The sequence below is a fragment of the Vicia villosa genome, unplaced genomic scaffold, assembly GCF_029867415.1.
Source record: "Vicia villosa cultivar HV-30 ecotype Madison, WI unplaced genomic scaffold, Vvil1.0 ctg.000314F_1_1, whole genome shotgun sequence".
Taxonomy (NCBI): Eukaryota; Viridiplantae; Streptophyta; class Magnoliopsida; order Fabales; family Fabaceae; genus Vicia; species Vicia villosa.
Window position 1 is genome coordinate 690210 of NW_026705136.1, and position 27139 is coordinate 717348.

At 37.1% G+C, this 27139-nt stretch overlaps 1 protein-coding gene across 1 annotated transcript; it reads right to left on the reverse strand.

Moving 5' to 3' along the window:
• Nucleotides 1-11739: 11739 nt before the first annotated feature.
• On the reverse strand, nucleotides 11740-25793 carry LOC131626615 (uncharacterized). The gene is made up of 15 exons (XM_058897452.1): nucleotides 25653-25793; nucleotides 25296-25563; nucleotides 25168-25212; nucleotides 24994-25080; nucleotides 24807-24900; nucleotides 24532-24670; nucleotides 24291-24448; nucleotides 24069-24189; nucleotides 13879-13935; nucleotides 13628-13779; nucleotides 12869-13012; nucleotides 12636-12723; nucleotides 12437-12505; nucleotides 11988-12047; nucleotides 11740-11889 (listed from the first exon to the last, which is right to left on the reverse strand). Exons 1-15 carry the CDS (start codon nucleotides 25791-25793, stop codon nucleotides 11740-11742), a joined length of 1773 nt encoding a protein of 590 aa, XP_058753435.1.
• Nucleotides 25794-27139: the final 1346 nt, after the last annotated feature.

A 27139-nucleotide genomic window follows, 5' to 3' on the forward strand; every position in this document is an offset into this window, starting at 1 on the left:
CCTTCATCATATTCTGACAATATGATGGCAACAAGCACATCAAACTTAGGGGGTCGACCTATGGGCATAGGTTATGTTAACCAGACATTGCCATCTCTGAGTACTACGTCAATGTTGTCAATCCGACAACAAATAGACGAAAGCAACCATGAAATGGTAAATGCCCTTACTCAACAAATGGGAACAGTTTTTACTCCCATGATAAACAATACGAACCAAATTTATGAAATATTGGCTAGACAAATGGCCAGAATAGCAGATTTCTTTGGAGCGCCCCCACAACCAAACCTTTTGACTCCACAAGGGTCGAATGTAAGAGTAGGTGAAACTACTAGAAATGGGGACCAAATTGAACAAGAAATCCCTAGAGTAGTACAAAGGCATCAAGATGCTGACCAGGTTCTTAGAAATATCCAGCAAGATGTCAATATTAGACATAATAATATCTCTAATGTAGTAGAACAAATTTTAGTTCAGAATAGAATAAATGTAGGTTTGCACAGACCTAATTTTGTTTCACCATTGTCAGAGTATGTAAGGCAAACAAAATTGCCTAGGGGTTGGAAAATTCCAAAATTTACCAAATTTGCTGGTGAGACTGGCGAATCGACAGTCGAACATATTGCTAGGTTCCAGACAGAGGCTAGAGAATTAGCAAACAATGAGAATTTAAAAGTGAAATATTTCCCAAGTTCTTTAACAAAAAATGCCTTTACTTGGTTCACGACCTTACCTCCACAATCTGTATTTTCATGGAATCAGTTAGAACGATTGTTCCATGAACAGTTTTATATGGGACAGTCGAAGATTAGTTTGAAAGAATTAGCTGGAGTTAGGCGAAAGGGTACAGAAACGGTCGATGACTACCTAAACCGTTTTAGGTTATTGAAAGCTAGATGTTTCACACAAATTCCTGAACATGAATTAGTCGAAATGGCTGCAGGTGGGATAGATTATTCCATAAGGAAGAAATTAGATACCCAATATTTAAGGGATATGGCACAACTGGCAGACAGGGTACGTCAAGTCGAAAGGCTAAAAGCTGAAAAAGCCAGAGTTAGTAAATATCATAAGAAGGAAAAGATAGCTTATGTTACTGCAAATGAGGTCGATTCTGATAGTGATAGTGAATACGAGGAGGGAGAGGTTAATGTGGCTGAATTAAAGCCAGGACCACCATATATCTGTAAATTACTCAAGCCCTCAAAAGATAAAATCCGATCGAAAGTAAAAATGAAAAATTTTCTAGTAAAACGTATTCGTTTGATATAACAAAATGTGATGAGATATTTGATTTGTTGGTAACTGACAGGCAAATTATAGTTCCCCCAAGACTTAAAAATCCTCCTCTTGAACAAAAGAAAAAAAAAGAGGATTTTGTAAATTTCATAATTTCTTGGGTCATAAGACTTCTCAATGTGTCCTTTTCAGGAATTTGGTGCAGAAATCTTTGAATGAAGGAAGGCTACAGTTTGGAGAAAAACCAAAGTCATCAATGCAAATTGATACTAACCCCTTGCAGGTCGAAGAGGCTCACTATACTGAGCTTGCTGATGTGATGATGGTCGAGACTACTGATGGTTTCGGCGAAAAGAAAGACGGTGCTACTGATGGCAAAGTCTTGAGCATGGTGTATCCTGAACCAAGAGAAAGCCTCCTGAAATTTCTTGAGAGGTGTCACAATTACAACTCTCAAGTTGGATTATGTCCAAGGTGCGATGTTGTGTTCAATGTTGATGCTGCAAACAAAGTGAGGTTCGACCCTCGTCGAGGCAAGAATCGTCAGTTTATGTATACAAGAGAAAACAGTGGTCGAAAGGCTGGAGAATACAGGAAGCTATTCGAAAAGCCAAAGACTTTTCGCCCTAAGACGGACGTCCCTGAGAATAAGTGGGTAAAACCCATTAACTTCAGAGGAGGCAAACGTCCAGAATGGCAGATCCAAGGTGTTGGAGCAAATGCTGAAGGCTCCTGGACTGATAGTGGATCTAATAGGAAAGATTACATATCTCCAAACTACAAAGGAAAGAATCCTATGACTCGAACGCAGTGGAGGCGTTATCAGAGAAGCCATAAGAATGGGCAGGAAAGTTCGAAGATGATGCAAGCAGGTTGTTCTCATTATCAGCCAAAACCTTTTCAGAGGAAGTTGACTGAAGAACAAGCCAAAATGGCAAATGAGAGACTAGCTGCAGGAATGATCCTGGGAAAGAAGCTCATCAAAGAACTAGTCGACGATGATACTCCGACTCTTAATACAGGAAAAGAGCCTGAGTATTCCCCACTGTCGGACGAAGAGGTCGACGACAACTTTGACATAGAATCAGATGAGTTGTTAATTGACTGTGGAATTGTATCTGTACTTCTAGCAGAGTTTGACAGAATATCTGAGGTGTCTGAAAATGAAGATGATTTTCTCCCAGATGAAAATGTGGAAGAAACACCCGTTTGTTACTATGTAATGGGAAAAGGAGTAGTGGAAGAACAAAAGGCTGTGTTTGAGAGGCCAGGTCGAGGAATGATGTATCATTTGAAGCCTTTATTCATAAGGGAAAAAGTAGATGGTGTTCCAATAAACAAAGTATTTGTCGATGGTGGGGCTGCTGTGAACTTAATGCCCTATTCTTCGCTTCAGAAAGTGGGTAAGTCTGACAAAGATTTAAGGCCCCATAATATGGTGCTGTCTAATTATGAGGGCAAGACAAGTGGAATACTTGGAGTGATTCAGGTAAAATTGGCTGTTGGTTCGACTGTCAGTTCAACCATTTTTATGGTGATTGCATCCCAGGCAAATTTTAAACTGCTTCTGGGTCGAGAATGGATCCATGGTATAGGGGTAGTTCCTTCAACTTTGCATCAGCGTGTGGCTATTTGGAGGCCAGATGGTATAGTTGAAAATGTTGAGGCTGACCAAAGTTATTATAAAACTGAGAGTGGTCGCAAGCATTTCGACCAGCATCTAGCAAATGTAGCTCCTTGCTACAAAGCAGAAGAGGTGTATTCTTCTGATGAAAGTGTGTCTAAGTATCTGAACTTGGACCCAAATTATGGTTTCATTTGGAATAAGGAAGATCCCAATGAACCATTGAATCATGAAAGTCCTCCAGAGCAGGGGACAACAGTCAAAGATGATGACCACTGAGTCAGAATACCTGGCTCGAATAACGGCCTATTTGGCCGAAAACAAGAGAAAAACGGCTTTAGAAGCCGAACTGGAGAAAAACATGGCTATTGAAGCCATGATGGTAAAAAGTGAAAACAATCAAGAAGTTGACCACCAAGTCGAAAGATTTGATGGGATATACGATGACGAACCTCTAAGCTTCGAGATGGATCCGTTAGGATCAGTAAAAAGAATGCAGGCTCAAGATCCTCTTGAAGAAATTGACTTGGGTGATGGAGTCACTAAAAGACCTACTTATGTAAGTACAAAACTTACAAGTGATCTAAAGACCAAGTTGATTCGACTTTTAAAAGAATATAAAGATTGTTTTGCATGGGATTACAATGAAATGCTTGGTTTAAGTCGAAGTGTGGTAGAACATCAATTACCGTTAAACCCAGGAAAGAAACCTATCAAGCAACTTCCTAGAAGATTTGCGCCAGAGGTTATGGAAAAGATCAAAGTAGAAATTGAAAGATTGCTGAGAAGCAAATTTATTCGAACTGCAAGGTATGTCGAATGGTTAGCTAATATAGTGCCTGTGATAAAGAAAAATGGTAGCCTTCGTATATGCATAGATTTTAGAGATTTAAATAAGGCTACCCCTAAAGATGAATATCCCATGCCTGTTGCTGAGATGTTAGTCGATTCTGCAGCAGGGTTTGAATATCAGTTTATTAGATGGATATTCAGGATATAACCAAATTTTTATAGCTGACGAAGATGTACCTAAGACGGCGTTTCGATGCCCAGGTGCTTTAGGTACATATGAATGGGTAGTGATGCCTTTTGGTTTAAAAAATGCTGGAGCTACGTACCAACGAGCTATGAATTCCATGTTTCATGATTTTATTGACAAATTTATGCAGGTTTATATTGATGATATTGTAATAAAATCTAATTCTGAGAATGGTCATTTAGACCATCTTCGACAGTCTTTTGACAGAATGAGGAAATATGGACTAAAAATGAATCTTTTAAAATGTGCTTTTGGTGTACATGCAGGGGATTTCCTGGGTTTCGTGGTTCACAAGAAAGGTATTGAGATAAACCAGAACAAGACAAAAGCAATCTTGGAGCTCCAGGCGCCAGAAACAAAGAAACAACTCCAGTCATTGTTGGGGAAGATTAATTTCTTGAGGAGATGTATCTCAAATCTAAGTGGCAAAACGAAGATCTTTTCACCACTTGTGAAGCTCAAGAATCAAGATCAATTCAAATGGGAGCAAGAACATCAACAGGCATTCGACCAAATAAAAGCTTATTTAACTAAGCCTCCTATTTTGTTACCCCCTAATAGGACAAAAAGTATGAAGTTGTACATAGCTGCATCAAGTTCGACAATTGGGAGTATGTTAGCCCAAGAGGATGATAATGGCGTCGAAAGAGCTATATATTATCTAAGTCAAACCTTAGTGGATGCTGAAACTAGGTATAATGATATTGAAAAATTATGTTTATGCTTGTACTTCTCATGTAATAAACTTAAGTAATATATAAAGCCTGTTGATGTGTATGTGTCCTCTCATTTTGATGTTATTAAACATATGTTGTCTAAACCAATTTTGCATAGTCGAATTGGTAAATGGGCCTTAGCACTAACTGAATTCTCCTTAACATATGTTCCTTTAAAATCTATGAAAGGACAAATCGTGGCTGATTTTATAGTCGAACATGGGTTAGTTGAACTATCAGCAAATCTGGTCGATCAAACTAATTGGAAGTTGTTTTTTGACGGATCTAGTCATAAAAATGGATCAGGCATTGGAGTCCTGATTATTTCTCCACAAGGACTTCCAACCAAGTTCCACTATAAAATGAAGGATGTATGTTCTAATAATGAAGTCGAATATGAAGCTTTGATAACTGGTTTAAAAGCCCTAATAGACTTGGGGGCAAAGTGAGTTGAAATTCGGGGCGATTCTGAGCTTGTGATTCGACAAATCAAGAAAGAATATAAATGCATTAAAGAAAATCTAATAGTGTACTATGCAATAGTGGTACGCTTGTTAGAGAAATTTGAACATGTTGAGATCTTGCATGTACCAAGATCTGATAATTATATTGCCAATGAATTGACACAGATTGCTTCTGGGTATAGAGTTTCTAAAAGTAAGTTAGAAGATATGGTCGATATCAAAGAGAAGGAAACTCATGCAGTGTTAGACGAGTTGGGACAATTGTCGACGTCAAAACTTGGGGGGTAGAAAACAAAGTTAAAAGTGAAGATTTGCATGCCTTGGAAATTTTTGCCATCGACAATATGACAGTTTCTGATTGGAGAAACCCATTGGTCCACTACTTAAATAATCCAGTCGAAGGAACTGATCGAAAGATCAAATACAGAGCTCTAAGCTATGTGATATTGGGAAATGAATTATACAAGAAAACAGCTGAAGGTGTATTGTTAAAATGCTTAAGTGAAGCTGAAGCATATTTGGCCGTGTCAGAGGTTCATAGTGGTGTTTGTGGAGCTCATCAGTCAGGCCATAAAATGAAGTGGTTGTTATTTAGACAAGGCTTATATTGGCCGACAATGTTGAAAGATTGTATTGAATATGCAAAAGGGTGCCAAGAGTGCCAGAAATTTTCAGGTATCCAACATGTTCCAGCTAGTGAGTTGCATTTTATTGTCAAACCTTGGCCTTTTAGAGGATGGGCTTTGGATTTAATAGGAGAAATCAAACCTGCATCTTCCAAACAACAAAGATTCATTTTAGTGGGAATAGATTATTTTACTAAATGGATAGAAGCAATTCCCCTGGTTAATGCTGATCAAGAAGCAGTGATTAGTTTTATACAAAAACATATTATTTACAGATATGGGATCCCAGAAACTATCACTACTGATCAGGGATCAGTCTTTATTGGTCGAAAGATGCAAGCTTTTGCAGTAAAAACAGGATTTAAATTGCTAACATCCACTCCTTACTATGCTCAGGCTAATGGTCAAGTCGAAGCTGCTAATAAAGTTATTATAAACTTGATAAAAAAACATGTAGGGAGGAAGCCAAAAAACTGGCATCAAACGCTTGACCAAATCCTTTGGGCTTGTCGAACATCACCAAAGGAAGCAATAAATACTACCCCATTTCATTTGACTTTTGGGCATGATGCTGTGTTGCCTGCAGAAATTCATCTACAGTCGACTAGAATTCAACGACAAAACAATCTTTCGTCAGATGAATACTGGAGTATGATGTTAGATGAATTAGTAGAGTTAGACGAAGAACGACTAATAGCGTTGGATAGGTTAATAAGACAAAAGAAAAAAGTGGCGAAAGCTTACAACAAGAAAGTAAAAGAGAAAACATTTGTGGTAGGTGATTATGTGTGGAAAGTTATTCTACCCATGGATCAAAGGAATAAATTATTGGGTAAGTGGTCCCCAAGTTGGGAAGGGCCGTTTAAAATTTTGCAAGTGTTTTCAAACAACGCATATGAAATTGAAGAACTAAATTCAGATGGTCGAATCTTGAGGATAAATGGTAAATATTTGAAAAAATATAAACCTATACTTCAAGAAATTCGCATAATAGAATAAAACCAAAAGATTATATTAAAATGGCCAAAATTTGGCCAATCACTACAAAAAGTTCCTTATAAAGTACGTTGGCAGTCATTACAAAAATTTGGCCAGTCAATCGAAAACAAAATTACAAAGTAGGAAAGTTGTTCCTAAAATAAGCTAGCTTGGCTGACTCAAAGTCAATTTTAGAGTCAAGTCGAGACAAGTTTTGTCTAAGTTGTCGAATGCTACTTTCCAATTTGAGGGCATTTTCACCATGACCAAGTCCTTTCAAAACTTCTTGATTAACAGCTTCAGGCGAAGGAATTTCCTCAGTTTGAGCCAAAGTGATTTTCTCTTGTTCAAGATCTTGAATCTTCTTGTTGAGAGCATCAATTTGGGCCTTGTAGTAAGCAATCTTATTGTCGATTTCTCTTTCCTTGTCAGAAAACTTTAAAGTTTTCTCCTGAAATTCTTCAACCTTCTTAGTCGAGGCTGCACTGGCATCCCATTCCCTCTCCATTTTGCGCTCTTTGTTCTTTGCCTGTCGACTGATGTTTTTCTTTGTGATGAGGTCTCTCCAGAGCTGGTCGAAGTACGCCTCAAAATCAAAGAAGAACTGAGCAACAACTGCTGGAAGAGAAGCTTTAAAGAGCGAATCTAATAACTTGCGAATGTCTCCACCAAGATGTTCAGAACTCTCAAGGACAGCAAGAAACTCAGGTTCGTTTAGGTGGGCTTTTAGTTGGCACATAGCATCGACAAGAGAAGCATCGATTTCAGCATCAGGATTAGTTGACTGAGCAGGAATATCAAGAGAGCTTGGCCGCAGCTTCTGAAGTCGAAAGAGAGCTTCTAAAGGATTAGTCTTCTTCAAGTCCAGAATCTCCTCCTGACTAAGAGAACTGTTGGAGTTAGTGTCGTCAACAGCAGGATGTTGTTTGGACTGAGAAATGGTATTGTGTTCTGGACGAGAGGCATGGTCAGCAACTTCAACATTTTTAATTGCAGGTTGAGCTTGGTCGATGATGGGATTGTCTTGGGGCTCTGTTCGACTTCGACTTGGAGTATTAGCTGAATCAGTGGTGCTTCCAAAAGTGTCAGTCCTTTGAGGGCTAAAGAGGTTGGAGTCAGGAGCAGCCTCAGTAATCTTTTCAGCAACCTCGACAACCTTCTCTTGAGTGTGGTCGACAGTTGGTGCATTCTATTCAGAAGAAAAGTGTTAGCAAATAATCTGTTAAAGAGAAATACACTAGAAGATTATGCCAAGTTATACCTCAAGAATTTGAGACGAAGAAGGGATTATTATTGGAATTGTTTGGGACTGGACAACAACTTTAGGAATGTTTTTAACACCCTTACGTTTCTTTGTTGGAGTTGGAAGGGGAGGTCGTGAGAAAATTTCACTCTCCTGATTTGGTGGAGATGTGGTTTCGTCTGAATCCTCAGGAACTACCAACTAAAGAGAGAATGAACAATTAATGAATGAGCAATTAATGAATGAGAAATTAGTGAATGAGTATTGACAAGAGATGATGGTGGTGTTCGACGTACTGGGACGTTTTCGACCTGGTTTAGGGGCAGGGACTCCGACTTGAGTGGTAGGATCAGGCCCTGAAAGGTCTAAAATTGAAATTAGAACATTGCAAATGATAATAAAAAAACGAAGTTAGTTGTAAAATGCTTACTTATAGTAAGTTGATCCTCCAGCACGTCGAACGCAGTATTCAGTTTCTTGACAAAGGAATCTCCATCATATAGTTGGAAGTATTCAGACCACCACTCACTAAATTCCTTAGTTGTGAAGTAAGAATTTTGGAAAGTAAAGGTGGGGTGTTCCAAAGATTGTTTGTTATGAAATTTTAAGCAGTCGAGATGTTGACGAGATGTGAATGGTCGACCAGAGTAACAGATGTCAGCATCATGGGTGTACAGGCTTTTGGGCAGCATTTGGCTCAAACCAAATTGTCGAGAAACCAGATTTGGTTGATATCCCACAAACCCATAGCATTTGCCAGTCGACTCAATGCGATGAGAGAGGAGTGTTGGAGTCAAGAATGCAGCCCAAATGGCATTCAATTGAGCTCGAAGGGTTGGAGTGTTTCTAGGGAAAATGGCTTTAAACCAAGTTGGCCCAAAGCACCGATTTGAGAAAGGGGCCATAGAAGCTATGAATGTTTTACATTAAGAAAACAATCTCACATATTTGAGGAGGTTGGGCCTGTTAGACTCATCTTGAGGAGTTTGAAAGGCAAGTTTGATGCCTTCGACCCTCCGGTCATACATGACCTCTAGAATGGACCTAGAAACAGTGTAACCAATATGTGACTCGAAGGTAGCATTCAACCAATGTTGCAAAAGCCAGTAGGGTCCCGACAGAGATAGCTGTTTTGGGGTTTCGTGAAGGCGTTTGATCCTTAAAGACGCTATACCCAAGCTATGGTAAAGATAAGCAAGTAAAAGCTTACCTAAAGAGACTTTTCGACCTTCATGAATCTGGATAGCCAGGGGTATGTAAGCCTTAGCTATTTGAACCGACCCTGGACAAAACAAGTAATACGAAAGCCAATAAGTGAGAAAAGCAACATGCTCCTCGTCAGAAACTTCCTCAGTGGACTTATCATAGTGATCCTGCATGTATTTAGTGATGGTAGCGTTGGTGAAGTTGAAATTTATTTCTGTTGGAAGAGTTGGGTTGAAGATCTCACCCAAGGGCGAAAGCCCTGTGATGGCAGCCACGTCGAAGAGAGTGGGGGTCATCATTCCACAAGGAAGATGGAAGGTGTTAGTCGAACCTTCCCAGAAGAATAACGAGGCAAGCAGCATAGGGGGACAAACCTTATGACCAGTTCTGGATAATTGGATGGCGTCGAAGATACCCAATTCTTCCCATCTTTGTTGTTTTTTCGCTTGAACCTTGTTGAGCCAAGCCAGATATTCCTTGTTCCCAGGAGCTGGGGTCGAACGAAAAACCCTTACTGAAGGATCCAAAAACTTCAGGTCGAGAGACGTGGTTTATCAAATTCTACAGGCATTGTAGTTTGAAATGAAGGAAAGAAACTTGTGATTTGTGCTGGGTGAGAATGATGATCTGGTAATGGCCCTGAGAAAGCTACCAGTTTATCAGTAATTTGAAAAGGGATTAACATTTGATTTTGCCAAATAATGGCTTTGGCTTCTGTAAGTTTAAGTTGAGGAACGAAATCCAACCCCTGTTCTTCTTTTTCACGAGATATGATGGCTCCTAAAGGGTTAGAGCCTGTATCATAGACGGTGGTGTTGGCATTCATAGTGGTGTTTCCAGCCATTGTTGTGTATTGAAGGGAAGAAGAAAACAAGTGCTTGAAGGTTAGAGAGAAAGAGTGCTCTGAAAACGCTTGGGAAGAACAAGAAAATGTGAAGAAAAGAAAAAGGGAGAAGAAGCTCACATATATATAGGGGCTATGATGACGTTGATGAAATCATGGGGGAAAATAAGTTGTTAAATCAAAGGTCACTTCAAGAAACGCTTTGGAAACTGGTTTTAGAAAGTGGGGAGCATTTATAGCCCACTACCTAGGTTTTAGGTAATAATTAGTGTCTAGGGATGCACAAAATAATCATGGCGTTAAAAGATAACAAAAGTCGAAACCTAAGAAGAAAACGAAACGCCATCTTTCTCTTTTTAAATCAGTCGAAAGAAGTCGCTTGGGGGGCAATTTGTTACCCTAGGATTTCGACTTGCTAATAATGGTAAGTGGTCTCTGAGACATATGAGATTATTAAATAGCCTGAAGCAAAATAGTCTGATTAAAAGTTCTTTTAGTCAAGACTACCGTTCGACTATGAAAGACCATCACTGCCAGGGTTCGACTAAAGATAACAAGTCTACCATGCATGTTCGACTAAAATAAGTGCAGAAAACTTAGGCATTTTGCCAAGTATAGTTTTGAAGTCAGAAGACATCAGAAGTCAAAGGAAGCAGTTTCAGACAGTTTTCAGCAGTTTCTAAAGGACGCGTGGAAGTCTCACAAACGAAGATACTGCATGTCGAGGACACGTGTTGGCTAGTGATCAGTCAACCGTTAGTAGTAGTTATTGTATTTTTACTATTTAAGCAAGTTCCAGATGAACAGTTTAGGGTCCGCATTTTCTACAAAAACACAAGTAAACTCAAATCTCTGTGCAATAATGAGTGATGAGTGCAACTTTGGAATGTATGTATGCGTACCAGTTTAATTTATGCAATCATTTGACGTTATGCATTACTTTCAGTGCACATTTACTGCTTTTTATTGTTTTCATTTACTTTAAAGTCTTGAATTTCAGTGTTTACTTTTACTTTAAAGTTATTACTGCATTTAATACAAACCAGATACACATAATAGACAAATAAAAGCAATTAGTCCTGGAATATTCTAGTTGATTCTGCAAAAGTAACCTTTAAAAAGGAAACTAGCGCTTGTTTACCAAATTTCTGGATAAATAGCATGATATTGAAAGCCTGTGTATGCAGTGATACCATGCTTGGGGGCCTGCACAAACACATTGCATGGGAAAAAAGAAATAAATAATACAGCAAAATAAAGCATTGAAGTTATGGTATATTTAAGAAATTAGTTCATGTGCTACAAAGAAAAAATACTTCTATCTTTTTTTATCCATCTTGAAAAGTTTATTATATAATGAGTCTTCACACATTAAGCATGATGAAACTAATATATATATATATATATATATATATATATATATATATATATACATATATATATATATATATACATATATATATATATATATATATATATATATATATATATATATATATATAAAATATGCCAACATTAAACCAATCTATAAATAGACAATAATTTTCAAACAGCTCAAAAAATAGTATTTTATAAAGAAAATACCACATAAACTTAGTTCGCGCCGAAATCAGAAAGAAATACAATAGGTTAAAATTAAACACTTAATTTGTCCCATAATATAAGAATCACAGAAAATAAAGCAAAATAAAATCTTCAACCAAAAGAAAATATCCTACAAAGTTGGGTACAACACAATTTAAAAAATAAGCCTTCAGCTATCACTCCTTCTTGATATCTTTGATTAACTTTGTCGAAGAAAGCTGGACACCTTCGATTTCCTCAACAGCATCACTTAAAATTCCCTTAGCAGGTTTCAGTTTAGTATTTGAGATAGAAGGATCATAATCGGCTGAGACAGACAGAGGTTCCTGAAGTTATGCGCATGGAAGAAACATTCAAATCAAGATCAACTTTTACGGACGATAACAATTAGCTATAATCAGAGTGTGCATTATGCAAAACTTACCGAAACACTTGGGAAATCGTCCGGCGATGAAGGTTCCATTATGCGAAGCCTAGATGTAGGCTGCATGAGAATTAACACTGATTTAGTATTTAACACTTTAATTAAATGTCCAGATATAAAATACAAAAAACGACATTTACCTCTTCTGCTCTAATGTACCTTTTTTAGACCATTTATGATCTCAGCAGCGGATTTGCCAACCAATTAAACACAATGGACGTCCCAAAAATTAAACTTTGCCTTGCATTTACCGTCAACTGCGAATATTTCGAGTTTAAACCGACAACAGTTATAATCTCATAAGCCATAATAAAATATACAAAAAAAAAATAACAACTACAGCAAAATCTTTAACAATACCTGGGCACGGGACGTGGACTTATGTGTTTTGCATAGCACTCAAGCTTTCCATCCCCCGGAGTCACACTTTTTGTGCATTCAACAAATACATCGTAATACCATCCAGCTTTGCCAACATGAAATTTACACAGAGTCGCAACAGTTACACATGTAGTTTCCTAACAAATAAAACCAATATAGATTTACTGTAAGCAGTACAATATTAATAGTATACGATTAAAGGATGTGATCTCTTGCCTGTTACAAAATCCCTATTTATGCAAGAATTGATATATCAGCTATCCATACAAATTTATCAAAGTCTGAGTAGTATGACTTTTTGGATGCAGTAACTTGCACACTTGAATTTGACAACTTTGAAAAATCACCTTTAAAACTGCATCAATAATGTGTAATGCAATTTAGAATTATATTTTCTATAAGCGGTTAATAAGATAAAGGATAATGCACGAAAATCATTCGTTCAAAGTGTATAATGCAAAATGGTTTAAGTTACACTGGGTTGTCAATAATGAACTCACAATTTTTGACTTAGAAACCTAATCTGTAACACACAATCCCAAGGGTCAGCCAACATATATTTAACGATGACACTTATAGTTTTCCAAAAACTGTTACAATCTTGTTGTAAGGTTTCACCTAAAACTCTATAGAGTTTTTCATAACTGTTATTCACATATATGTTAATAACATTAATTTACATTGTTACACATCATATGGGCATTTTCAATTTAACAATGTCAGGATTTCTAAATGACAAAGTTTATGTTTTTTTAATATGGGGATAGTTAGGCTTGTTTAGATAGTTTGTTTTTTTAATTAGAGTGTTTGTTTTTTACTTGGAATATAAACCATGCAATCAACTATCAGTTGAAAAACATATACAAAAGCATACCAATACAACATGACAGTGGTAAAGATAAAACTTTCTAACTTTTTTCAGAATTCGTTCAATTGAAATCTTAATTAATATATGACAGCAAGGGTATATCATTTAAGCAACTCAATTTTAAATTCATTAGTAACATTTCAAACAGGAGTATATTTGAAACAATGCACATCATGATAAACTCAAATCCAGGAAACCCCTGTCTATATCATAACTAAATGGAGAAATTCAAATTGCGAATAACTCTATCTTTATAAAACGTCAATTCCAGCAATAGATATAAACTCAGTTTCATAACAACAAAACAAAACAACATTCAACAACTTAAATAAAGTAATTGTCTTTATCAAACGGGAATGTAAATTTAAAACTTAGCAAATTTGAAGCCAACTATTTCTCCTTTTTAATATCTCTGGCCATCTTGGTTGATGATTGTTGAACACTATCATTATCTTCTATTGCATCATTTATAAGTCTCTTACATGGAGTGAGTCCTGAATTTTCAATGGTCAGGTTATTTTCTGCAGATGCAGATACAGGTTCCTATAATGAATTAAAAAAGGCAACCATAAGATTTATAATTATGTCACAGTTGTTATGTTACTCAGCAAAAAAAGAATATCACATGTAAAAAATACATACAGAAATGCTATTCATATCATCCTGGGACAGAGGTTCTAGTGCTCGAAGTTTTGAGGTCTGGCAACCCATAATAAACAGTTAGTGTACAACCTAAGAAAACTAAGCACGCATCAAACGAAGATTACAAAGGTTACCTCTTCAAATTTGAAACTGTCCTTAATTTTATTACGAACATCTTCATCAGTTTTGAAGCCAATCACTGAAAGTCGACCATTTTTGGGCTGATAAACAGCTCTAATTGCCAATTCATTTTTTAGTATTGAGTCAAGTGTTAGAACAAGATTTGTTCTGATCAATGTTCTTAGTTTTGATGATAACAATGTATATGAATTTTGTATGAGATAATGTGGTACTCTAATACTATGCAATTTCCATTTCAGGAAATATATAAAGAGTATGCACAAAATGCTCCCAACGGTCATCTTCTCAAACGCATATAAATATGAAGTTCTGATGAGAAGCTAAGTTACGAATTCTGAATACAAGACTCTTATGCAAAAACGCTGAAACGCTGTTCAAATCAAAAGCTTTCAAACTTCATCAACCTCACTACATTACTATTGTAATATCTTAGTGAGATTAAGCTTAAACTTAAGAGAAAATCACTGTTGTGATAATAGCTTTATAAGAAGCATTGTAACTCTGAGAATTTGTTTACATTAAGTTGTAAGAACTAGAGTGATCAGGTTGTTGATCAGTATACTCTAGAAAGTCTTAGAGGGTATCTAAGCAGATTGTTCCTAGAGTGATCAGGTTGTGATCAGTATACTCTAGAAGACTTAGCAGTTGTCTAAGTAGAAAACCATTGTAATCTCGTGTGATTAGTGGATTAAGTCCTCAGGTGAGGTAAACCACTCCAAGGGGGTGGACTGGAGTAGTTTAGTTAACAACGAACCAGGATAAAAATCATTGTGCAAATTGTTTTTATCTTACAAGTTTTAAAGCTACACTTATTCAAACCCCCCTTTCTAAGTGTTTTTCTATCCTTCAATTGGCATCAGAGCGCCGGTTCTAAGGTGTAAACACTTAACCGTGTTTAGAAAAGATTCAGGAAGAGAAAAACGCTTTAGTAAAAGATGGCTGGTGAAGATCCATCAACTACATCTACATCTGGTACTGCTGAGCAATACAATGGAAATGGTAACAATGGTTATACTAGACCATCAGTATTTGATGGTGAAAACTTTGAATACTGGAAAGATAAATTTGAAAGTTACTTCCTTGGTCTAGATGGTGACTTATGGGATCTTCTGATGGATGGTTACAAACATCCAGTGAAAGCTACTGGCGTAAGGCTCACAAGACAAGAAATGAATGATGATCAAAAGAAGCTTTTCAAAAATCATCATAAATGTAGGACTGTTTTGCTGAATGCTATCTCTCATGCTGAGTATGAGAAGATATCTAACAGGGAAACTGCCTATGATATATATGAGTCATTGAAAATGACCCATGAAGGAAATGATCAAGTCAAGGAGACCAAAGCTCTTGCTCTAATCCAGAAATATGAAGCCTTCAAGATGGAGGACGATGAAAATATTGAGAAGATGTTTTCAAGATTTCAAACGCTAACTGCTGGATTAAGAGCTCCGAACAAAGGCTACACCAAGGCTGATCATGTAAAGAAGATCATCAGAAGCTTGCCCAGAAGATGGGGTCTAATGGTAACTGCATTCAAGATAGCAAAGAATCTGAATGAAGTCTCTTTGGAAGAGCTAATCAGTGCCTTAAGAAGCCATGAGATAAAGCTGGATGCAAATGAGCCTCAGAAGAAAGGTAAGTCTATTGCATTAAAATCTAATTTAAAAAAATGCACTAACGCTTTTCAGGCTGAAGAAGTAGATTCTGAAGAATCAGAATCAGAAGAAGATGATGAACTGTCCATGATCTCCAGAAGGGTGAACCATCTCTATAAGAGCAAACAAAGGAAGTTCAAGAGTTTCAGAAGTTCAAAGAAGCCTGAAAGATGAGAATCTTCTGGAGGCCGAAGATCTGACAAGAAGAAGGTCATCTGCTATGAGTGCAACGAGCCTGGACACTTCAGGAAATAAGGTCCAAAACTTCAGAAGGAGAATCCCAAGAAGAAGTTTCATAAGAAGAAAGGTCTTATGGCAACATGGGATGATTCTGAATCGGAATCAGAATCAGACTCTGAAGGAGAGCAAGCAAACCTTGCACTGATGGCCACAGTGGATGATGGATCAGAATCTACATCAGAATCAGATTCTGAAGAGGTATTTTCTGAACTATCTAGAGAAGAGTTAGTTTCCAGTTTAACTGAACTTCTGGAACTCAAGGCTCATCTTAGTATCAAATACAAAAAGCTGAAAAAGCAATTTGAATTTAAAACTAAGAAGCTGGAAGTGGAAAATTCTTAACTGAAGGAAAAAGTTTTAAAATTATCCAAAGATATTGGATCTCCTTCTGAATCAGAAAAATCCATTCCCAGTCTCAATCATATTCTGAAAGAATATAACTCGAGCTTCAGGAAGTTCCTATCTAGAAGTATTGGCGGAAGTCATCTTGGTTCTATGATATATGGTGTTTCTGGAAACAAAAGGTTTGGTTTTGGCTATGAGGGTGATACCTCACACAAATTTGAACCTGTTGACGATTTGAAAATCACATACAAACCATTGTATGATCAGTTCAAATATGGTCACTCTCATGATATCAAGCTTACCTCACATGCACAGAGTTTTCACACTACACACACCAAGAAGCATGTGACACAACCTAAAAGATATCATGCTGCCAAACCTAAAGAATATCATGATGTTCCTCCTGTTACTTATAATGCTAAACCCAAGTTCAATCAGAACTTGAGGAAAACTAACAAGAAAGGACCCAAGAAATTGTGGGTACCCAAGGAGAAGATAATTTCTGTTGCAGATATCCTTAGCAGCAAAGAAGACAAAGCACAAAATGTCATGGTACCTGGACTCTGGGTGCTCGCGAACATGACGGGAAGAAGGTCTATGTTCCAAGACCTGGTGCTTAAGTCTGGTGGAGAAGTCAAGTTTGGAGGAGATCAGAAGGGCAAAATTATTGGCTCTGGAACCTTAAGTATTGGTAACTCTCCTTCCATAAATAATGTACTTCTTGTAGAAGGATTAGCGCATAACTTATTGTCCATAAGTCAATTAAGTGACAATGGTTATGACATAATCTTCAATCAAAAGTCTTGTAAGGCTGTAAGTCAGAAGGATGGCTCAATCCTATTTACAGGCAAGAGAAAGAACAACATTTATAAGATTGATCTTTCTGATCTTGAGAAGCCGAAGGTGACTTGTCTTATGTCTGTTTCTGAAGAGCAATGGGTCTGGCACAGAAGATTAGGACATGCTAGTTTGAGAAAGATTTCTCAGATTAACAAACTAAATCTGGTCAGAGGACTCCCAAATCTGAAATACAAATCAGATGCTCTTTGTGAAGCATGTCAGAAGGGCAAGTTCTCCAGACCTGCATTCAAATATAAGAATGTTGTCTCTTCCTCAAGGCCATTAGAACTTCTGCACATTGATCTGTTTGGACCAGTCAAAACAGCATCTGTCAGAGGGAAGAAATATGGATTAGTCATCATAGATGATTATAGCCGCTGGACATGGGTAAAGTTCTTAAAACACAAGGATGAGTCTCATTCAGTGTTCTTTGAATTCTGCACTCAGATTCAATCTGAGAAGGAGTGCAAAATCATAAAAGTCAAAAGTGATCATGGTGGTGAATTTGAGAACAGATTCTTTGAGGAGTTCTTCAAAGAAAATGGTATTGCCCATGATTTCTCTTGCCCTAGAACTCCACAGCAAAATGGAGTTGTAGAGCGAAAGAATAGGACTCTGCAAGAAATGGCCAGAACCATGATCAATGAGACCAATATGGCTAAGCACTTCTGGGCAGAAGCAATAAACACTGCATGTTATATTCAAAATAGAATATCTATAAGACATATTCTAAATAAGACTCCTTATGAATTATGGAAGAACAGAAAGCCCAACATTTCATATTTTCATCCTTTTGGATGTGTTTGTTTTATTCTGAATACTAAAGATCATCTTGGTAAGTTTGATTCTAAGGCACAAAAATGTTTCCTTCTTGGATATTCTGAACGCTCTAAAGGCTACAGAGTATACAATACTGAAACATTGGTTGTAGAAGAATCAATCAATATCAGATTTGATGATAAGCTTGGTCTTGAAAAGCCAAAGCAGTTCGAGAATTTTGCAGATATAGATATTGACATATCAGAAGCTGTAGAACCAAGAAGCAAAGTTTCAGAAGCTGAAAATCTCATAAGCAAAGTATCAGAAAGTTGTTGCATCTTTAGAGAATCTCAGAATTTCTGAAGAGCCAACAGTCAGAAGATCTTCTAGACTCACCTCTGCTCACTCAGAAGATGTGATCCTTGGAAAGAAAGATGATCCTATCAGAACTAGATCATTTCTAAAGAATAACAATCAGAAGCAGTGATCAGAATCAGAAGATGAAAAGTTCTATTCAGAACAACACAACTGTCATCAAGTATTTTCTGATGGTGAACACGTGTCTGTACGGTTAGTAAAAGCGTGAAAGAACCTGATGGGACGCCGCCCTAGGTAACTGTGTTAAATCATTTCATTTACCACGATCTCTCACCTAACGTCACTCACCATTTAATGCAATTGATTTCATTTGATTCTGTAACTATTCATTCTCATAATTTAATTGCATTCATTTTCAAATTCGTCTCTATAAATACATTTCAAATCATAACGTTTATCCTTTTCGCTCCCATTCTCTCTCTCTTCTTGCATGCATTTTTGCAACCTTTTTGGTCTTTTCTCAAACCCTAAGCGCAAACCCAGAAATTGTTCTTGCAATCTCAGTATTGTTTCAATGGCTGCTTCATCATCTCTCAACGCTGGTTCATCTGTTCCTCTCCATCTTCAAGAAGAAAATCAAGAACTTGTTCCAGTTATCTCCTGCTCCATTCCCAAAAAGGAGTTAGAAGTTATCTGTGAACTTATGGTAGACTTTGACAGTCTTGAAGAACATGGGTATCATCTTAAAGAAGATATCATCTTTCAAGGATGGACCTCCTTATTTGCTGAATTCTGTGGACCGGTTTACCCAGATCTAGTAAAGGAATTTTGGGTGCATGCTGTTGTTGCCCCCAAATCTATTATGTCCTTTGTCCATGGGAAGTTTGTGGTGGTTACTGAAAACATTCTGAGAATGATGTTTGATCTAAGAAACCCTGAGGGTGCTAATGAAATTGATCAAAGGGCTAATTGGGAAGAGGTTTTATCTACTGTCTATACAGATGTAAACAAAACAAGTTGTGTCAAGGACATGAGGGATCTCTACAAAGTCTGGACCAAGATTCTTCTGGGTTGTTTCTATCACAGGAAAGGAACACATGCTGCAGATTTTGTCAACAATGAGCAGAAATACATTCTGTATTGCATTGCCACCAAGAAGAAGGTTGATGTTATCTACATAATCTTCAACCACATGTGGAATGCTGTGAGGGATTCCAGAAATGCCTTCAGAATAAAGAAGTGTACTATTATTCCTTTTGGAAGAATCATTACAAACCTTCTGGTTCATTCCAAGATTGTTGAGAACTTGGAAGCTGAAGGTACCATCAAAGATCTGGCTGTTCATACTGGAAGTTGCTTGAATGCTCTCACCTTGAGAAAGATGAATGTTATTGATGCTATCATCAAAACCCCTCAACCCCTTCCTGGAGCAAGAAGCAGAAGAGATCCTATTCTTGCTGACTTTGAACCCTTCTTTAGAAGTGAGATGCCAGAAGTCAGAACCAGGTATCTGAATTCTCTCAAGGAAGAAAAAGAAGAAAAAGAAAAAGGAAAAGGTGCTCCTGCTAAAGGAGGTCGCAAGAAAGCTTCCACCTCCAAGCCTGCTGCATCAGAAGATGTTTCAGAAGCTGCTCCTGAAGCAGCTGTGAAGAAGGAAAGAAGGACTAAAAGAAAACTTGATCATCCTTCTGATAACCAGGAGAAGGTAGTCCAGAGTGTAGCTGCTGCTACTATTGTTGAGAAAGCTGCTCAAGAAGAAGTTGTTGCTGAAGGAGTTCAGGTTACTTCAGTTGCAAATGAGAAGAGTAAGAAGGAGACTGTTGAGAAAAATGAGAAGAAGAGAAAGATGAATAAAAATATTGTTACTGAAAAGGCTGTTGAGAAGAAGAAAGCAAGAAAAAGAAAATTGATCATTAATACCTCAGATGAAGATGAGGAAGTTCAAGAAGCTGTGAATCAGCAAGCAGAAGCTGTGAATCAGCAAGAAGAAATCATTCAAGGACCAACTACTCAAGAAGTTGAAGGTCAGAAGGCTGCTGAATTTGAGAAGGAGAAACTGGAATCTGCCAGAAGAAGAGAAATTTCTCTTGGAAGGCTAAGATTGTGGAAGAGCAGAAGAGTAAGAAGCAGAAGAAGCTTGAGGCTGTGATTGAAGCAGTTCAGAAGGTGTCCAAAGGTATTCATCTCTCTGAACTTGATTCTGTTCATGCTTTACATTCAGAAGTTGCACCAATAGCTGTTGCTCAAACCCCTGAACCAGTATTTCAACCAGAAAAAGCCCCATCAGAATCACCCATAAACATTCATGTTCTCACACCTCCTTCTTCCCCTGTAACCAAAACCCTTACTCCTCCTCACTCACCCATCACAAATGATCCCATTCCTTCTTATCCACCCACAACCAACCTTGCTTCTGACCAGGCCCTTGAAAATCCTGTCCTTGATATACCACCCCTACAAACTCTCTTTCCACCTCACACAAATATATCCACTTCTCAACCCCCACCTCATGCAAACTATGAACCCATTCCTTCCACCTCTCAAAACAACCCCTCTGTTTCTGATCTTCCAGATTCTGCATCACACGAGCAATTGTTCCGTGACTGTAATTACACTCCCAAGCCTCATCCTGAAGCTGAAATGGTAGTGTTAGATTCTGAGAATGAAGCAGAATCATCTTTTCGGTTGGATAGAGAGCCTCAACCCTATTCTGTCCCAAACCCAGATTCCCCCATAATCAAAATAAAATCCCGACGAGCATACCCTATTGGTGTAATTTATGAAATGGTAAAGAGGAATCTCAGAAGAGTTTTTGATACTCTCAGAATAGTTGAACAAGCTGGCTTGAATGATGTTGCTATGCGAAAATTCTAGAGAATCTTTCGAAGAAAAGCAAATGCTTATTTTGAAGAACTTCAGGAAATTTGTGTAGAACTTGCTCCACGCCCTTGTGGAATTCTGAGACCCTATGAAGACTTCTGGTTCAGTCGTCTTGGAGGGAGATATATTTTTGAAGAGAAGGAATTCATTGATGAATTTGTAGAAGCACAAGTTTCTGATGAGCTGAACGACAATCCTTGCAGGGAGATTGTGGTATGGAGACCTCAGTATTCAGTTCTGACTGGAGACTTCGAGTCATTGTTTGACTTTCTGAGGGAAAATCCTTCTGAGGAAGACCCAAGCTTGTTCATTCCAGAAGTTGAAGGTCCTTCTGCCCCAAGGAATCTTGCTGCCATTCTTCAGGCTCTTGAGAATGGAGATTCTGATCTGCCTACTGTAGAATATGAAGGAGATGCTTCTATGGAAGAAGCTGATGCTGAAGATCATCCTGCTGGATCTATTCCTGTTGAGGAAAATCAAGGTGATGATCTGACTATGGAAGCTGCGGTTCAGAATGTTGTCCCTCTGAACATAAGTTGTGAAGCTTCTTCTGATGAACCCTCTCTTCTGGCGAAGACTCTTGAGGTTATTCAGAAGAATCAGGCTGAGCTATCTTCTCGCATGGACGAGCAAGGCACGGTCAATGCTGAGTTCCGCACCTTCATGGAGAGGCAGACTGAGAGCAATGCTGGGATTCATGACATGTTGGCCAAGATTATGTCTAAGCTAGGGTCATCTTAGTCCTTAAGTCTTAGTTGTTTTTCTTTGTTTCTTGCATCTGCTTTCTATGCATTCTCCTTGTGCTTCTGACAATTCTCCTTTTGCTAATCAATGAATATTATCTTTTCTTCTCTCATATTGTTTGCTCTTTCATCTGAATCTTTTATGTTTTTTGATGTTATGACAAAAAGGGGGAGAAAAATGTGATAAATGATCTGATTTATATTATCAGTTGCTGGGAGAAAGTCTCCACATTTCTAACAGAACTTGCAAGTTCTATGTCTTTGAGTGTTTTGCAGGAAGTGAAGATCTTCTTAAAAAGCTCAACATGAGAAGCAAAGACATGTGGAAAAGCAATTCTGTATGGAATCAAGCTCATGGAAATTGAAGCAAGCTGAGTGCTGTAAAGCTTCAAGATCAGAAGCAAGAAGGAAGAATGTTCTGATATTCTGATGATAGAATATGCTCTAACACATTCTTATTCCTTATATGTTCTGATGCATGTTTTTAGTTCTAAAATATGCTCTGAAACATTATTGTTTGCTCTGATACATAATTATATGTTCTGATACATATTTTATGTTCTGACTCATTCATGCTTTGACTTTTGTCGTTTAGTTTGTTCTGTAACATTTCAGGATGTAGAGATGCTCTGATGATGCTCTGGTACATTCAACAATGTTCTGATACAATCTAGCATGCAATGATTCAAGAAGAAATTCAAGCTCTGAAGCTGTCTTATGGAAGCAAGAATCAGAAGCTATGAATGTTCTGAAGATCTAAGCATATGTGATCGTCTCAACTGAAATGGAAAATACTCAGGGAATTCCTTAATTTATAAAATTCTTCCAGTATTTATTTCAGGGGGAGATTATTTATCTCAGGGGGAGATTGTTAATCTTAGGGGGAGACATATTCACACACTATGTTTATATGCTTATGATATAGCTGTGTAATTGTCTTTAGCCGTCTGATATTCTAATCGCAAATTCATATCATTTATATATGTTTTTGTCATCATCAAAAAGGGGGAGATTGTTAGAACAAGATTTGTTCTGATCAATGTTCTTAGTTTTGATGATAACAATGTATATGAATTTTGTATGAGATAGTGTGGTACTCTAATACTATGCAATTTCCATTTCAGGAAATATATAAAGAGTATGCACAAAATCAGCGCAAGAAGCACTGACTCAGAAGGTTCAGCATGCAACATTAGAACATGGTCTGGCAAGACATCAGAAGATGGTCAAGCAAAATCAGAACATGGGTCTATGGAAGCATCAGAAGGACTTGAGATCAGAAGTAGAAGCACTGAAGTTCTCATGGTATCACGCTCAGAAGCACTTCAAGGTCAGAAGACAAGAAGATGCTCTGCACCAAGCTGTTTGACTATGATGATATTCAAACGTTGTTCACACAAACATCAGATCAGAAGCAAGTACTAGCTGGCAGGCTACGCTGACTGACAAAAGGAACGTTGAAAGCTATGAAAGGCAACGTCAGTAGACACAGCGAAAGAAAGGCTCGAGGTAGTTGACAAAAGAGTGAAACATTAAATGCAATGCTGTACGGAATACGCAAAGCATTAAATGCTCCCAACGGTCATCTTCTCAAACGCCTATAAATATGAAGTTCTGATGAGAAGCTAAGTTACGAATTCTGAATACAAGACTCTTATGCAAAAACGCTGAAACGCTGTTCAAATCAAAAGCTCTCAAACTTCATCAACCTCACTACATTGCTGTTGTAATATCTTAGTGAGATTAAGCTTAAACTTAAGAGAAAATCACAGTTGTGATAATAGCTTTATAAGAAGCATTGTAACTCTTAGAATTTGTTTACATTAAGTTGTAAGAACTAGAGTGATCAGGTTGTTGATAAGTATACTCTAGAAAGTCTTAGAGGGTATCTAAGCAGATTGTTCCTAGAGTGATCAGGTTGTAATCAGTATACTCTAGAAGACTTAGCAGTTGTCTAAGTGGAAAACCATTGTAATCTCGTGTGATTAGTGGATTAAATCCTCAGGTGAGGTAAATCACTCCAAGGGGGTGGACTGGAGTAGTTTAGTTAACAACGAACCAGGATAAAAATCATTGTGCAAATTGTTTTTATCTTACAAGTTTTAAAGCTACACTTATTCAAACCCCCCTTTCTAAGTGTTTTTCTATCCTTCATCAAGTTCGTAAGGGAATTCAAGTGGATCGTAATCACCAGACTATGAGAATAAAAAGTATTAGAGACCTTAAAAATAACTTGATTCAAATACTGTTGTATGCAACATTTACATACCTGAGTTAAATCCATCTTCATTTGAAGAGCAGACTTCCCAATCAACTTCACGCAGTCTGTGTCCCAAAAGAAGAACTTTGCCTTCGAACTGCCGTCAACAGCCGTTATATCAAGCTTATACCTAAATGATTCATGGCACATAGGAGAACACATCAATCTTCACTGTTTGTAAGAAAATATAAACATTACCAGTTGGAAATGGAAGATGAATATAAAGTATACCGTGGCACAGGTTCTGGGCTAATATGCTTTTTAAAACACTTCAGCTTTCCATCCTTGGCAGTCACACTCCTTGTGCATTCCACACATCCATCATAGTACCATCCCATCTGCCAAACATCAAACTTATCGAGGGTAGCAACGGTAACACAGGTTGTTTCCTACAAAGTTGGCCAATATAAATTACAGTTATATGAGGCTTTAAGAACAATAACAGTATAAGGAAACAGTCAATCTTTCTTACATGTTGCAGATTTGTTATTTCAGAGAGACTCATTATTTCAGCCTTCCAAACAAACTTGTCATAGTCAGAATAAAATGAGTTTTGCGTTGCCTCAACTTGTACACTTGAAGATGATAACAAAGGCAAATCAACACCAAGTCTGAAAAATGTAAACACAATATTTAATCTATTAAAATCAACATCAAATTAAATAAATGATTATGCAAGACAGTTAAGAAGAAGATCAATAAGAATTCCAAACGATATAATAAAGAAACAAACACATGCTTTAGTACCTTTCTTTTAGACTCTTGACTTCCTCAATAGTAGGGTCATTAATCAACAGTTTCGTTCCATTCCATGTGTTGGAAACACTAAATGGAAATCCTCCTGAATCACAAGAAATTGAAGAAACAGTTACAACTGTTGGATATAAAAGAAAATAGCCAGTTACATCTAAACTATTGTATCATGCATGATTACCTTGAGCCTCTTTAACCCTTGCATTGATTAGCACAATGACAATATCAGAGGCTTGCTTATTATTCTTATAATACTCATATAGCTGAACTGCAAGTTGCCCCCAAAGAGTACATTATACAACTGTTTTGCTGGCATCTACAATTGAAAAAACTATTCTGTTCTTGCTGTTGTCACCGTTAACTTGGGTTTGAGTAATATCAGTGATTCCTCCAATCAAATCTAAGAAAAAAAACAATGGATTGGTTAAAGTTTCTCAACAAAAATAAATTATAATTCCTGAAATTAGGGTGTAGGGAACTTACCAACCAACAAATTTGATTGAAACCTTCCTTCAACTATGGAATTCAAACCAATAATGTTAAGGTAGTTATGAGAGATATCAGGAAATTCTGCTTTCTTAACAGAAGTTGACCCACAAAAAACCAATTTGTATGTATGACTTGTCGACTTAAAAGCAAAATCATTCTTCCCAACTTTAAAATTTTGCATGATATAAGAGTTTCCTGTTTCAATTTCAGATTTGAATTTCGAAAGCAAATAAGCAGGGACAATAGCCTGAATCATATCAAGCTGCAGGAAATAAACATTTCATCATCAGTGGTTAATCACACAAAACATATTATAAGTAATCATTGGGGAACCATATCTTGCTACAGTACCTTAGAATCAACCAAAACCATCTCCATGTGTTCTTTGTTTGAAGAACTTGTGACAGTCCACAGATGTTTGCACCTAACAACGATCTTCCACAAATCTTTTGAATCATTGATCTCTTTCAATGGCTCAATTGGGCGAGACATGATTCACATACAAACACTGCAAGAAAATTAGAGATATCAGTTAATCATCAAAGATTAATCAAATGGAGATGAATATAAACAGTGTTTAACAGAAGTTAGAGACGGAGGTGATGGAGACGAAGGTATTGTCTTGAGATGAAGGAGGAGTGAAAAACGCGGCGGAGGTGATGGAGACGAAGGATTTGTCTTGAGATGGAAGAGGAGCGAAAATCGCAGGGTACTAAGATGCAGCAGATTAGACATGGTTATGCATTTGGTCATGTTTTATGCAGCCTATGAAACACAAAAGGTTTATTGAACAATGAAAGGTTGCAATTAATGAAGAAATGGAGTTCTGTGTTTTCCAAGCCAGATATTATGGTTTTTTTTCTTTGATTCACGTGGCCAGGGATTTATTGTGTAGGGGAGTAATTATGGGTTTGCTTATATTATCAATGCAACTTTTGACATTATTTCACCTATATTATAAAATAATATAATATAAAATAGATAAAAAAAAGGAAAAACCAAATAAATAAAAATGAAACCAACCAATCAAACTGTGACACAATAGATAGCATTTAATGTCAAATGAATATGGTGGCTTTATTTTTCAGAAGGACAAATTTACCCATGGAATTTGAACGGTTTTAGTTATTTAATTAGAGGGCTTAAAGTGTAATTATCAGGTACTTTACTTTTTATATATTATAATAGAAGAGTGCACTAGGAAAAGGATTATTATATGAGGATAAGGGTGATGCTAAAATCATTTGTTATTTAGATGCAGACTAGCATGGATCACCGTTGAATAGGAGATTCACCTCTAAATATTGGGTTCTTATTGGAGGTAATATGATCTCATGAAGAAGCAAGAAACAAAATATAGTTGCACAATCTAGTGCTGAAACTGAATATCGTGTTATGGCAGCAGCCTCAAAGGAGCTTGCATGGCTTAAAAATATATTCTCAGAGTTTATACTAGGAGATCTCCAGACCATAAAACTCATATGTGACACTCCATATTGATTCTAATTCAAATTTTCCATGAACGAACCAAACACATAGAAATAGACTGTCATTATGTACGGGACAATGTACTTTTAGGAGAAATCACCATAGATTTCGTCAAATATGCAAACCAATTGGCTGATAAGTTCACTAAGTCTCTTAGAAATTCTCGAGTGAATTAATTTGTGACAAGTTTGACTTACATGATATATATGATCCAACTTGAGGGGGTGTTAATAATCAAGTATGTTAATATTAGTATAGAGAATATTCCATAAAATATTCCCTATCCTAGAATAGAATAAAATATACCGTATCATATTCCTTATGTAATTGATACAATAAGAAGTAAATCT

Bases quoted from the DNA above. Each gene is read 5' to 3' on its own strand.
- LOC131626615 (XM_058897452.1), bottom strand. From the start codon at position 25,793: ATGTCTCGCCCAATTGAGCCATTGAAAGAGATCAATGATTCAAAAGAT. The intron at 25,081-25,167 runs GTGACAACAGCA...GGCAACTTGCAG, and splicing joins TACTCAAACCCAAGTTAACG to TTCAGCTATATGAGTATTAT. The intron at 11,890-11,987 runs GTAAGTTTTGCA...GCATAACTTCAG, and splicing joins ACGATTTCCCAAGTGTTTCG to GAACCTCTGTCTGTCTCAGC.